The sequence below is a fragment of the Mastigoproctus giganteus genome, chromosome 14 (genome assembly GCF_048544385.1).
Source record: "Mastigoproctus giganteus isolate SK-2022 chromosome 14, ASM4854438v1, whole genome shotgun sequence".
In the NCBI taxonomy this organism is placed as follows: Eukaryota; Metazoa; Arthropoda; class Arachnida; order Uropygi; family Thelyphonidae; genus Mastigoproctus; species Mastigoproctus giganteus.
This window is the reverse complement of record NC_143588.1, coordinates 31,273,967-31,289,634: the sequence shown is the minus strand read 5'-3', so window position 1 is coordinate 31,289,634 and position 15,668 is coordinate 31,273,967. Positions and strand designations below refer to the sequence as shown.

The window sequence follows — 15,668 nt, the reverse complement described above, 5'->3', positions numbered from 1 at the left end:
AGACGGGTAACTCGCCTGGTGAGATCGGCAAAAGGGCGTCCTTATGAAGAAAGACTTCGAATATGTGGGTTGCACAGTTTGGAAACTAGACACCTTAGAGGAGATTTGATTGAGGTGTTTAAGGCTCTGAGAGGCATCAGTAAAATGAATGAGGACGAAATTTTCAATATTATAAATGATGCTAGAACTAGGGGACATAAATTCAAGTTACGGGGGGAAATATTTAGATTGGACTGCAGGAAGTTTTATTTTAGCCAGCGAGTTATAAATTACTGGAATAAGTTGCCTTCATGGGTGGTAGAAGCCGATAGTTTGGGGAAATTCAAAGGTCATCTGGATAGTACTTTTGGGTAAGGGAAGTGCATAGGATGATAGGTTTAATTTCCTTTTTTTTTTTTTTATTAATTATTATTATTTATTTATCTTTATCATTGTTTTGTTCGGATTTTTTTTTTTTTGGCTGGTGCAGCGTAAGCCATACGCTTTCTTGCACCATGCGGCCATTACTAATACTAATAAGGATTGTTCTGCTCCTATGCTTATCTTTAGTGACACTCCGATTTCTAGGCAAAATGATATATATCTCTTTTGAGGATTACCCTGACTTCTAATCTCTCTTGGCACAAGCACATTACAAATATTGCTTCTTCTGCATCTAAAAAACTTGGTTTTCTCTTTCGCTCTCGGCGTTACTTTTCTTCCAAACAGCTGCTCACTCTGTATAAATCGCAAATCTGCCCAGCCATGGAATATTGTTCCCACATTTGGGGTGGTGCCCCCAAAACCTCTCTCAGGCTTCTTGATTCCATTCAGACAAGGGAAGTTAGGTTAATTAATGATTCATCTCCAACAGAGTCTCTCCACTCGCTGTCTCATAGACGTACCATTTCTGCTGCATACCTCTTCTACAGATACTTCCATGGGCACTGTTCTTCTGAATTAGTTTCTATAATTCCCGCTCTCTCTCTTTCAAAACAGTCCGAACATGCCGCCACCAGCCAACATCCATTTACTGTCCAACTTCAAACTCACAGAACCAACTTTTCATCTTCCTCGTTTATTCATTCAACTGCCGTTTTCTGGAACAACCTTCCTTCATACATATTTCCTGAAAATTACAGTCTACAGAAGTTCAAGTCCAATGTCAACAAATATCTTCTTTCGTCTTCTCAATCTCCAACCCAAGCATGGTACTAAGTACTATAGGTTCTAATACCTCTCTTGTTTGGGGTTCACATAAAAAAAAAAAAAAAATCTTTCCAACTTATAACATAGAATGATTGTTGGGGAAAGACATGCAGGTGCCAGTATCTCAATAACATCCAACATAGTTAAGTGCTCCCATCCATCCTGTGGTGTCAGTAGTGCACCAAGACTGGCTCAGCAGCAGTCAAACAACCAGTCAGATGCCACACATGAGATGGCCACATGCAATCAATGCCAGTGGTGAGCATAGCGTGTATCGTAACGTAGCACAGTAGCCCAGCTAACCATTCAATACAACATTGCAATTGCAAGACCAATAATTCACATGGACTATGCAATGGAAATTAGCTTATATAGGCTATGGCAGTCAGTGGCTGCCAGGGGTACCCATGCTCACTGCAAAACAAGATATTGTGCCTTGCATGGGCACGTCAGCACCAAAACTGGACCACCGATATGAGGAAATCTGTTGCCTGGTTTGATGAATCCCATTTCCAACTCTATCATGCTGATGGCATAACCGCATTTGGAGAAAGCAACATGAGGCCACAGCACCTGGATTCACTGTCGGTATTCAGTAGGCTGGAGCAGTGGTATTATAGTTTGGGAACTGTTTTCATGGTATGCCCTGAATCCTCTGATCTATTAATCAACGGCTCAATAGGAATGCCTACCTTTCTATTGTCACAAACCAAGTACATCCTATCATGATGCCAATGTATCCAGACAACTCTATCAACAAGACAACATGCTGTGCCATGAAGTTTGGCAGGTTGCTAACTGACTTCAGAAACACGACAATGAATTCTCTGTTTTTCCATGGCTTGCCAACTCACCCAACCGAGAATGTTTGGGACTTAGTTGAAAAGGACATTCAATGCTATGATCCACTTCACATCTGGTGAGTATGGAACTTGGCAAACCCAGGGTCCTGAGCTGGATATCATCATTCTTCTCTTTCTTGGTGATTCCTTTCTACTTCTGACTGACTCGCGCTCTCTCTCTCTTTTTCTCTCTGGGTAACTCAGGGATTTTTTTTTTTTTGGCTGGTGCAGCATAAGCCTCAGGCTTCCTTGCACCATATGTGCTGCTAATAATAATAATAATAATAATAATAATAATATATCGGTAGTACTGCTTCAGCAACACCTTGTGGATACTATACCAAGACATGTACAGGATGAATTACAGGCAAAAGGTGACTCCACAAAGTATTAGGTAAGTTTTGCTAATGCAAAGCCAACTCAGTGTATGTACGTAATACTATATATCAAAAAAGTTCTGCATTATCTGAATAGCTACGAATTCATGAAGCCTATTTAGTTTGTAAAGTAAACCGATCATATGATTATAATTCAGATAACTATTCCTGTTAAAATCTCTATTTTATTCCTGATATTGTTAACTTTCTCATAAAATACAGAAAGGTGGTATTGTACTACAGCATACTGTAAAACTTATGAACTCAATGTCAGTACCATATAAGGGGATGACAAAATGAAATTATGACACTTCCTCTTATCTCTGCAACCTTTGTGAGTAAATTTTTAACAAACTAAAATCCTTGAGCTTAAAAAAGAAAAAAAAAAAAAAAAATATATATATATATATATATATATATATATGTACTTAACTTATTTGTATATTATTACTTTTTAATTTTGGTACTACTCGGGAGCATCAGGTTTGTGATGACCCCAACCAACCCATTAGTTATAAATCTGGCCCTGGTATGGATAGCCTAATATACCTTAGATACATATAAATATAAAAACAACAAAATTAATGTAAAATTTAAAGAAGATTAGAGACATTTAGAGAAAAATGGAGAAAATTGTAGAAAATTAACATTCTCCCTCATGGTCATACACCTGCTACTGCCTCAGGGGGCTTTGAACAGACATAGCCATACTAAAAGAATGTATTATACATTCCCGTTTCTGTAATCTCTATACCATATGGGTTTTGATAATTAACTATATAATATCGGTGTAAATACACCATAGTTAACCCATATATTTGAGCTACGGTTGTAGCGTAGAAGGCATCGTTTTAAATGTATCTCATAATGTGGTTGCCTTCACAACAAGATAGCTGCTATTGAATTACTTCAAATAATGGGTTAACTATGGTGTATTTACACCGATATTATATAGTTAATTATCAAAACCCATAAGGATTATGCCTAGTGCATTTAATTTTCCAAATAAATCTCTATACCAGTTTTGGTAGGTTACTTTAGGTAATTAATTGGTGAATAATTTGGAATAAAGAGGGTAATATTTTGAATATATGTACTTAATTTTTAAATAAACAGGATGGTTTACGTATATGACAGCAAACTGTGATAGGAGATACAAAGTCTCCTACGAGTATATATCAGATTAAAATAAGATATTGTAATATTATCTGTTTCCTTTCTACTTCTCTCTCTCTCTCTCTCAGGGTAACTTGGGAATTTTTTTTGGCTGGTGGAGCATAAGGTTCAGGCTTCCTTGCACCATATGGCTAATAATAATAATAATCATAATAATAATATTTTAACAAGGAAACAAACCAACACAGGCATTCAATCATCAATCAAAGCAGCTATACATTTGTTCACAATGAATGAATAAAAAAAAAAAAAAACCAGAAAGAAACACATAATATGCTCCAAAGAAGGGGTTTCATTTTTTTCCTCCCTGAAATAAGGACAGAAATTCAAATATGTTCTGATTTGTTCATGAAAAAGCATTTTGTCTATTGCATAGGAAAGGGAATTCTGTTTCTTTCTGACCAGATTTCAAAAAAACTATATTCTCATTAACATCAATTTTTTGCTGTTAGAAAATTTAATTTTTAAATATATTTATACCACTAATATTCGTCAAGAAACTGATTCTTTTGTTAGTTTTTTTTTTTTTAATCAGAATGTATCAATAAATAGTGGTAAGATAGTTTATCTTTCCGAGTCTTAAATATGCATTTTAAGCATTTTGCTTTTTATATTTATATATATTTTATTAAATCTTATTCAGAAAAATGCACTTGAAACATATTATATTACCGATTTAAAAGGGAAACAAAAGATGATTTTTTTTTAAATACTACAGAACACTGGGCACCTCATGATATTAAAAGGAAAAACCATTAAAAGAATACTGCAGATGAACAAATACACACGAAAAAAATCACCAGCCATAAATCTCAAACCTGAGAGAAAAACAAATGAGAGAAAAGAAATGAAAACAGTAGCATACAACAGTATGCCACTATTTATCAAAGTTTAAATCAAACTGAAAAATAAAGGTCTCCAAAAATCACAGAATTCAACAACTGTTGCAAAAGGAAGTGCAAATACAGGGAAAGAATGTGTAGGGTATGTCAGATGTGAAAGGATCAAGACTTTAAAAATTCAGAAAATAATTTCATATGTGAACTCTTCTGGCCTTGGCCAACATGAGAATGGACAGAAATTTAACAGAGACTGGCCATTAAAATAAAAAAAATACCATGAAGTATGGTTTAATATCCTAAGTCAGTATATTGCAACCTCATCATCATCAGCCATTTTCAATCCACTGCAGGATGAAGGCTTTTCCAGTTCCTTCTGTTTTGTGCAATGGCCATCCATTTACTACCTACAAAATCATGAATTTCATCTGTCCATCTTCATCGTTGTCTTCCAGGTTTTCTTCTAGCTCCTCTTGGGTACCATTCTGTTATTTTCTTAGTCCATTTGTCATCATGTCTTCGAGCTATGTGTCTTGCCCAAGACCATTTTAATTCTTTAGTTTTGATAATAACGTCCTTTATTTGAGTTTGCTGCCTAATCCATGTGTTTCTCTTCTTATCTAAGAGTCTGATTCCCAATATAATTCGTTCCATTCTTCGCTGTGTAGTTCTCAAATTCTCTTCCATTCTTTTGGTGAGTGCACAAGTTTCACTTCCATGTCATGGTGGGGAGTATACATTGGTTCATTATGTAACCTACTACAAGCCAAGGATAGCCCTTGAAGAGTTTTGCTGTAGCCCTCAGACCCTCATGAAAAGAAATATTTTATCTTCTTGGTATCTTGTCTGCACATACATAACAGTAATGAGTAGTTGCAGCATTAGAAAATAAACTGAATAGTGTATAATTTAAGCATTTGTTCTGAAATCACCATTGTTGTGCATTTTCTATACAATTAAAGTGAAATTCTCTTGACAACTGCCCCACCCTTAACCCACAACTATTAAACTCCACATGCATTTATAGTAAATGCTTGGCCCATTCCCAGCTCAACGTTAAAATATGGCCTCCATTCACAAGATTAGACACAACCATCTAAGACCATGAAATCGGGGCAAAGTTCAAATCATATCTTGGACACCAATACCATTTTGATGCTAGGGGTGCGTAGGTGTTCCAGTACAGCAAAGGAGAAACACATGTTTAACATCCCATAGACATTAGGCACATAGCCTGCTCAAGATCATTTTGCTTTATTTTGTGTTGATCTCTAAAATAATAGTGTTTTGTTCTGTGTCATAAAAAAAATTACTTAACCAATATTTTTACTTTATTTTTTGGTTATGCTGTATACTGAGTGAACCATATTCACAAGAATATATACATGAAGGAGGCATAACCATGAAAACTGTAGTTATTTTATTGTGGTATAGAGTATTTCCTTTACACAATTAAAAAGTTTATTATTGTAGGTTATTTAATAAAGCAAAGTGGTGAAACAATAAAGCATGTTGTAATACATATAGTGTTCACATATTACAATATGTAACATAGTTTAGAGAAATACGTAGAAGCACCCTGGATACACAGAAATTATGAATTACCATTTTTTTAATGATGCTCAAGTTAGCTAAAATGTAGGAAACTACTTACTGCATTGCACTCTGAAGATTCTTCAACACACTGATGACTTAAGCTTTCTTTATCAGAGTCGATTACCTTAAGTAATTAAAATAAAATGTTATTATCAAGAAAATAAAACATATTCAGACTTCCCAACTTTTTTGCTAGAATATTTTCTATTTACAAGTCTTATAGTTTTCCAGAAATTTCTCTTTTTTTATAAATGTTAATTTTTTTTTTTTTATTCAAATACATAAAAATAGTATATTTTATTTATAATATGGCATGAACAGTTGTATTAATGGTGACTTTAAAATTGCCATTAGGAAGCGCTGCTTTTTGTGTTTAGCATGGAAAATGAGTAGTATGCAACCTACTATAAGCCAAGGATAGCCCTTCAAGAGTTTTGCTGTAGCCCTCAGACCCTCATGAGAAGAAATATTTTATCTTCTTGATATCTCATCTGCACATACACAACAGTTATAAGTGGTTGCAGCATTAGAAAACAAACTGAATAGTGTATAATGTACACATTTGTTCTGAAATCACCATTGTTGTGCATTTTCTATACAATTAAAGTCAATTTCTCTTGACCACTTAGCATTAGCAGAGGCATTTGATGCAAGAAAGCAAGCTTATGCAGCATCAGCCAAAAAAAAAAAAAAAAAACCCACTTCACCCCTCTGTTCGTTCAAAATACCTGTCCAGCTGAGCCTTAAACTTATTTAGGCTATCAACCTCCACTACAAGGGATGGAAGTCTGTTCCACCAACCAACCACCTGCTGGCTAAAGGCGGGGCCAACTTCCCCGCCCTTAACCCACAACTATTAAACTCCACCATTCAGAACATACATAGTGTTTACATATTACAATATGTAATATAGTTTAGAGAAATACATAAAAGTGCCCTGGATACATAGAAATTATGAATTGCCATTTTCTTTTAAATGATACACAAGATAGTTAAAATGTAGGAAACTACTTACTGCATTGCACTCTGAAGATTCTTCAACACATTGATGACTTAAGCTTTCTTTATCAGAGTCGATTACCTTAAGTAATTAAAATAAAATGTTATTATCAAGAAAATAAAGCATATTCAGACTTCCCAACTTATGAGTCTAACTTATTCTTTCATAAGAAAGTATACATTTTCATTTTTGGACAGTAGTGGAGTAAGGAGGTTTTATATGATTTATTCATTAGGTAATTAATTCTCTTAACTCTTTTCTTCTAAATTTTTTGATTGATTTGGTAGTTGTTGGCGCATCGGCTTCTGTGGCCATATTGCACCTCCCAAGGTTTTTGCAGTACTTTGATCCAAGCCCGAGGCGGGAATCGAATCCGCGACCTTTGGGTTGCCGGGCAGGTACTTTACCCACTCGGCTAGCCCGGTCGGCCTTTTCTTCTAAAAATGTTTTTAGAAAAGTTATTTGGTGTTGTACACCACTACGTGCAGAAGGGATGTTCCATTTTTATAGGTGGAAAAAGATTTATTTTTGCTCACCATTTATTAATGCCCAACAAATTGTTCATTAAATCTTATATTATCAGATGGTACCTTGTTTTTCAGCTTGTGAACAGTTGTGTTAAAAATATTTAACCTTCCATTATTCATGTCCTCAATTTAATAAAGACACTTGTGTAGTGTCTGTGAGACACACCATTATATTTTAATTATAAAAAATTTTAGCTTTTTTAATTGAAAATGATGATCTATTAATAATGACTGCTAAACACATTTAAAAAATATCTAATTAAAATGAAAGAAAGCAATTATAATAAAAGCTTTTATTTTTTTTTTTTTAGAATTAAAGTTATTCATCATGCAGATTGAAACAAACACTTTTGTGGTAACTGGGAGGCACAACATTAATATCTGTACTTTTGGTAGCTGTATTTGTTAATCTTTACAGACATTCCAGACAATCTTTATTGTCTGTGAATATTTGCATTTTTGTTACCCTTGTTGTAGAGTTTTGGTGAAACCAAAGCTCCATGACAAGATTAGACATCTGTCACTGGCACACAGATGCCACGTGGGAGTTGCCTAGAAGAAAGACAGATGCTCTTACTCACCTGGTATCTGTTAAATGCTAAACAAAAATTAATGTCTTGTTATTTATAGTATATCAAAATGAAAATAGAAAATACTGTATAACCAGTTAGAGAATAGAATGTTCGTGGAAAAAGGTATGAAAAAAGGCATTTAAAAAAAATAACAGAAAAATTTTAAAAAGTAATATCTGTTAGATTCCATACTACCAGTGGAAGGTTAATAGCAATCATTTGTACACAATACGAGTCTAACTTATTCTTTCATAAGGAGCAAGAATAAATTTTGAAAATGGCCAAATTCAAACATGTTTCACTTACAAGTCTTACTTATCAAACGAGCCTGCATTAAAGTAAAGAAGTGCAAGACTTACTATGATAATATTAATCACTTTCCTGACATGAATTTAATTTTATCAACCTTACATATTACAGGCAAGTAGAAGCAAATAAATTATCTATATTTTTCAATGTTTTTAAGTTTCCTTATCAGTATAATTATCATGAGTGGAGTGGCTCCAACAACTAGGTAGCGAATGCCACCAGAGAAATTACAAAAGTATAGTAATTTGGACAAAGCTAATTAATAAAACTAGTTTAATAGGTATTATTTATTTATTATTCAAAATGTTTTTATAAAGATTTCCACAGTAAAAACATGTTATATTTCTTATTTCAATTTCTTTGTTTACTGTTTATGTCTGCATGACGACCCTGAACAAGCCATGGTTTTATTAAGTGTTGCAATTGGCAAATGCTTCAATAGATGAGTCACAGTTAAGCTGTTCATCTAGCTTAACTCTTTGCTGATGTACACTGCACCAACAGCATTAATAATAATAAATAATTTTTTATTTTAAAAAAAATGTTTATTTCTTTTTAACTTCCAGAATTCTTCCAGCTTATTCCATTTGGAATAAAAGCCCTGTGTGTAACTTAAATTAAATCATATAATGCAATTCTTATTAATATGTGCATTTTGAAAAACTTTTGTACTTTCTGGTTTATTCAGACTGAAAGCACAACTGTATTAAAATTTTTCTAGTTTTAGCTTTTCAAAAGTTGGAAGGTCTGCGCATTTCAATTCTGTTGTGGTTTTAATACTCAAAACACAAAAATTTCTTTAACTAGGGTTGTTTAGAGAAGCATTACTTTTAAACATACATGTACATCACCAAAAGGTGCTTCTGTTGTTTATTTAAAATACAAGACCACTAGGAATGGCTATTTCTGAGTTTAATGGTTTTAATTATGATGCTAAAGCACTTTATATATACATGGTTTTAATTAAACAATGAGTGGATTACTTTAGCAACTCTCTGAAGACTTATGAATAAAAAATCAATTCTGTCAGACATGCCATGTAGTACAAAGTTAAGATTCCAATTAATTTAACAAATAAATTGTGAAATAAATTATTAAACTGAAGATTAAACCTAAAGCACAATATCACAAGCACTCTTAGCAGAAAGATGTCTGCTTGTAAATGTCTCATAATTTAATGGTTATTCAATAAAAATAAAAATTATCCTTTAGTATTAGTAGTGGCAAATGATGCAAGAAAGAAAGCTTATACAGCATCAGCCAAAAAAAAAAATTCCCATTTTGCCTAACCATCCCCTCCAATAGTTTGTCTAGTCCTTAAATTTATTCAAATATCCACTTCCACAACAACTGATGAAAGCTTATTCCAGCAACTAACCATCCATTGGATAAGGCAAACTTCTACAACCATCCTTTTTCAATTTGAATGTCCCCTCTGGGCAAAAGGAAGCATCCCATCAGCACTGAGTTTGCTCAAGCCATTCAAAGACAAACACCTCACTCAGATCACCTCACTAGTCTCCTAATGCTATAATTTGCAGAACTGAAGCCTTTCTTGGTAACAGCACCCCTACATTCCCCCTCACCAGTCTTGTTGCCCTTCTCTGTATCCATTCCTGTAGCTCTACATTCTTCCTACCTCCTTTTGTTCAAGCAGGACTACAAAATATAACTCTGAATATATACAATGCTTGTAAGTGCCAGTTATTCTCATGGAGAAAGAATATAATTGCATACTGCATGCTAAATGGAACAATGTCAAATAGGTATCTTTTTATCCTCTCAACCCACACAGTAATAGGATACTACAAGTTCCAGTAACTTTTATGTTTATGGTCATCATAGAAGAAAAAAAAGTTGCCAAATTGATGTGATCCTTTGTGCATATAATTTGAAATTCAAACACACTGTTGAATTCCCTGATATAAACCAATCCTCTACAAAATTTGCCTCTTGAGGAATATAATATCAGTTTGGGAAAAAAAAGGGGGAAGGGGGAATTTCTGTGGAACTGAATGTTAGAGCCAATTAATAATAATTTCAAGTATTATTAACTAAGATTAATCCTTTAGTAACATCAAGCTGACCATGCTATTAAGCTATGTAAAAATCCCAACAGCAGTTATAAGCATGGAATACTAAAAGTTTCCTATCCTGTTCATGGCACTGCCAATTAATGACTATAATACCAACTTAGTCATTAATTTTGTTTCTTTAATAATTTAAGTTGGTTTGTTTAACCTCTAAGGAAAAATAATTTTTTTTTTAAAAATGTGAATTACAGCTGAACAATACAATTTTTTTAGCATGTTAATATCTAGACTTTATGATTGTGTGGAGAGTTCTGCTACAAAACATTAACAAGTGTTCCAAAAGTATTGCTTCATCTATAAAAGAGAATTGCTACTCTTAGAGTAGCAATTCTCTTTTATAGAAAAAAAATCTGAATGCTGAATAATTTTTTAAAATTGCATACTGTCTTGAAATTTAACTTCATTTCAATAATTAAAAATACAGCATATCAATCTCCCAATTCATGAACAAGCACTTTACAATTAAATGTGCATACGTTAATCTCCTAATTTATGAATGTGAGTTACAAATATTTGATCTCATTAACAAGAATTTTTGATACCACAAATTTGATTTAAGAATTCTGAATTTAATCATATGAATTTCTGCTCTTCTTTTTTGGTTAAAACTTAAAGAAACCTAATTAAATTAACTTATCAACACTAAATCTGGTTCAAGGTCCAAAGAATACTCTGAATGTCCTTAAATTTTGGACCAGAGATGCCATTCCAAATTTAACACAATGTGATAAATGTGGAACATACGGGTCTGAAATCTTTATTTGAAGAAGGATGTGGATCTGCTTGAGCAAGTGCAGAAAACAGCAAGAAGATCAGTGATTAAACAAGAGTGCTCTTACCAAGAAAGGCTTCAGTTCTGAAAATTGCAGTGTCTGGAGACTAGCACCTGTGAAGAGATCTGACTGAGGTGTATAAGACTTTCTTTCTAAATGGATTGAGTAAGCTCAATGCAGATGATCCCTTCCTCTTGCTCAGACTATTCTCAAAGAAGCATAAATTCAAATTAAGGAAAGGTAATTGCAGGATAGAAGGGCAGAAATTTTTCATCAGCCAGTAGCAGTTGAGTGTTGGAACCAACTTCCATCTAGTGCTGTAGAAGTAATATATAGTTTGAATAAATTCAAAGAACTAGACAAACCATTAAAGCAGCGGTTCCCAACTTATTTTAATCCCTGAACCCTTTTCACTTTGATAAAAAATTTTGGAACCCTGACAATTTTTACTGATTATAAAGAAAAAAAAAAAAAATCGAAAATAATTTATTGAAAATACAAAAAAAAACAGATTAATAATGGAAAAGGAAATATTATTAATTCAAACTGGTAATTAATGTGAAGGATTACACGTCTTCTTTTCTTTCAATATTCTTTCAAAATTTGGTTTAATTGTGGACAGCTGAATTCAAATATCAGGAATGGCATCCAACTTACTTCTGCATTTTGTTTTTGTCACAGTGTCGAGCAAAAATCTGCTTTCACACAAACATGTGGTACTAAATGGCAACAAACAACGAATTGCCTTTTTGAATAAATTTGGATGTTTTTCTTTTAAGTCACACCAAAACTCGTTTAATGAAACTTCATTAAATTTAACTTTTATTTGGCTGTTCGATGTCAGGTTGATGAGATTTTCATATTCTGAAGTAGATAGTTCCTCTGGTTTTTCTTTAATATTGAAGGGATTGAAAATCCAATAGTTATTGTCATCTTTTAGTAGAGGAAAGTATTCGTTTAATGCCACAGTTACTGATTTTAGATGAGAAATAATTTCTTTTGAATTTCCTCATCAATTTCACAGTTCAATTCCTGTAAAAAGTCATTTAAAGTTGGAAATGGATCCATATTATTTTTTTTCAACAGCCATAGTCCAGTATTGTAACTTTCATAATAATCATCGTAATTTATCTTTTGTGTTGATAATATTTACATTTTTTCCTTGAAGAGAGAAAGAAACATTCAATTTTGAATATATCCACCAGATAAGCAATTTGACTCAACCACAGAACGTTTCTAAAGCGATCTGCTAATAGAAATTTGTCATTGTGTAAGAATATGGTGAGCTCTTCTCGTAATTCAAACAATCTGACAAGAACTCTGTCACGTGACAGCCATCTAATTTCAGTATGTACCAACAAAGATGTATGTTGGCTGCCCATATCTTCACATATAATTTGGAATAATCTTGTTTTTAATGGTTGTGTTTTCACAAAGTCAATAATTTTCACTGCTTCATCTAAAATACATTTTAAAGATGAAGGGATATTTCGAGCAACCAGTGCATGTCTGTGAAGAACATAGTGACTACTCGTACACGTTTTAGCAACATTTTTAATTCGTGTTACTGCCCCTTTCACATGTCCTATCATTGACTTCGCACTACTGCTATATACATCGACACATTTCTCCCAACTTATTCCACTAGTCTTCATAAAATTGTCGCTACATTTAAATATCATTTCTCCTGTTGTATTGGTTTGTAAATTTTCACAGAGTAATATGTCTTCTTCAACAGAATTATTATAGTAATAACGAATGAAAACTAATAAAATTGATAGGTTTGCAATGTCCGTTGTCTCATCTAATTGTAGAGAGTACTCATCACATAATTGAAGTCTTAAAATAAGTTCCTGCTCAATATCCTCAGCCATATCATGAATTCTGTGCAAAGCTGTATTATTTGGGAAAGAAATTTTATCAATTTGTTGACGGGATTTCTCATCAAACATACACTTAATATCTTTGATGCATAGTTTTATGAGAGTTTCAGAAATTGTATGCACTTCACCTGCGAGTGCTATATGGTAGCTTGCTTTGTAGGAAGCCATCGTTGCCCTTTCGTTACCCGACAACATTTTCGACACAAAATGTTTAGTTTTGTCAAGAGACTCAAGTTTTCTTTCAAAATATTTGACATCTTTATTTTTATATTCTGAATGGTTCGTTTCAAAACGTCTGCGCAATTTAGCTAGTGCTTACGAACTATTTGATAAGATCTTATTGCATAATATACATAACGCATTGGGGGGCCTCGGGATTTCCTGTGGTCGTGAATCAGAGTAACAAATAACTCAAGTCGTATTTACGTTTTTCATGACTTAGCGATGTTTTAGTATTGACAAACAACACTTCCCTTTTCCTCAATTCATCTGCTACATAAGTATTGCTAGTGCCTTGATCTGTATTTTCGTCAGTATCCGCTTTACCAGTCTCCTTGTCACTAGAAACACGTGAACTGCTTGCTATACTTTTTTTTTAAAACTCCTTCTCTCAAACAACGATCCATGACATTTTAATTTGGGGTATACACAATCATAATATTATAAATTTATACGATGCCCACTTTATTTTTATATGAAAAGTACATAAGATATCACAAAATGATTGCAGTGCAAAACGCCACCGATCTATGACTGATATGCCCGCTTGCACGCTGTACCGCTGCACCCCACCTCACTACAGATGATTTCGTTAGGGGGTATGACTCAACTAGTGGTTGGAGAATCGAATGCAAGTATTCGATTCATTCATCCAACATTAGACTAACTGGATTTTATTTTCCACAAATGCAAGCCACTCAGAGTGCATGAGCAGGTCCCCTCTCTCCCTACAGAATATTAATAATTTTTGAAACTTTATTTAAATAAAATTTTAATACATATTTTAAACTATTAATTAGAACTCAAAAACTAATTTTGTTGCGGAACCCCAAATGTTATCGGTGGAACCCTAGGGTTCCGCAGAACACAAGTTGGGAACCCGTGCATTAGAGAATGAACAGGTGATATGAGAAGTGTTGATTTCTCTCTCTCTCTCTCTCTCTCTCTCTCTCTCTCTCTCTCTCTCTCTCTCTCTCTCTCTCTCTCTCTCTCTCTCTCTCTCTTCCCTTGTTGATGCTGTATAAGCTTACTTTCTTGTGTCAGTTGCCAGCCACTACTAATGTTTCTCTGGAGCATGGGTAAAGGGACTATGCAATCAGAATCTAAACAAAATTACATGCACAGAAAATTTGGCATTAATTTAACTTTTCTTTCTTGAATGATGCTCAAAACATACTTCCATTTATATACAGGATCCTCAAGAAAAGGCAACAGATTTTGAATACCAATATTTTTTGATATACCAAGCTGCCGTTTGAAAGTCTGGTGTCATTAAACGTATACAGTGCTGGAGTGTGTGTGTGGTCAGTGATGTATTCTTATACAAAGGACTGCAACACTAAAATATACCAAACTGAAAAGTAACAACCACTAAGTACTTACGCACTTGGGGAGGGGGATTAAAAACAGTGGATGAAGAAAAGGATTTCGGGCTTACCATATAGGTAGTTCTCCATCCAGTACAGCCAAGGATAAAGGAGGTAAGATAGTGTCCTATTTATGATTTATTGAACATTTGCTTGTAGGGTGGTCATAAATACCACTGTATAAAGCAATTGTGAAATTGCAGTTCAAGATGCTGACTATAACTAAAAAAAAAAAAAAAGTTGAGCTTCTTTAAAATGTTCAAAGATCAGCAAATACCCTTGGTAACATCAGCAAAATGACACCCATATGAAAAAAAAAAAAAATGAATATGTGGGTGGCAAAGGTGGATGGATATCTTAGAGTTGATTTGATTGAGGCTATAATATTCAGAGAACAGTTCCTAAACCTAATGAAAGCATTAAGGTTATAAATGATCCTAGAACCAGAGGTCATATTGGAAAATTATGGGAGAAGTATTTTTGATTGGACTATAGGGAGTTTTCTTTTAGCCACAGATTTGCAAATTACCAAAAATGATACCTCCACAAATAGTTCAGGCTGACAGCTTGAGGAAATTCAAAGGTCAGAGTGACACCTATATAAAATAAATTTTAAAAAAATGCGCAAGTAAATTTATTTTACTTTTATTACTTATTTTTGCTAAAGGATGCTTTTTCTGAGGCTCTCTTACACCATATGACAAATAATATACAAACTTCAAGTATCTTGATGAACTACTAGTTTTGAAGGATAAACAAAATCATAGCTTAATGCAAGAATCAAATTCCACTTAAACATTAGTAGAATTTGATACTTGCATTGCTTATACAGGGATGTGCAGTAGTCCAGGAAAGATGGAAGAGGAGGGTTCAAAATCCTTTGAGAGGTTATTGTGGGCCTAACAAT

General features: G+C 33.7%; 1 protein-coding gene across 1 annotated transcript in view; it reads right to left on the bottom strand.

Annotated features, from left to right (window-relative positions):
- The window catches only part of LOC150075050 (uncharacterized), an 80,946-nt gene extending 67,603 nt beyond the window's left edge, over positions 1 to 13,343 (bottom strand). The window contains exons 1-3 of the mRNA XM_090389067.1: positions 12,648 to 13,343; positions 7,034 to 7,099; positions 6,077 to 6,142 (exon numbers count right to left, since the gene is read on the bottom strand). Of these exons, the coding sequence (XP_090245193.1) occupies positions 6,077 to 6,142; positions 7,034 to 7,099; positions 12,648 to 13,343 (828 nt within the window). The remainder of the gene's footprint in view (positions 1 to 6,076; positions 6,143 to 7,033; positions 7,100 to 12,647) is intronic.
- Positions 13,344 to 15,668: the final 2,325 nt, after the last annotated feature.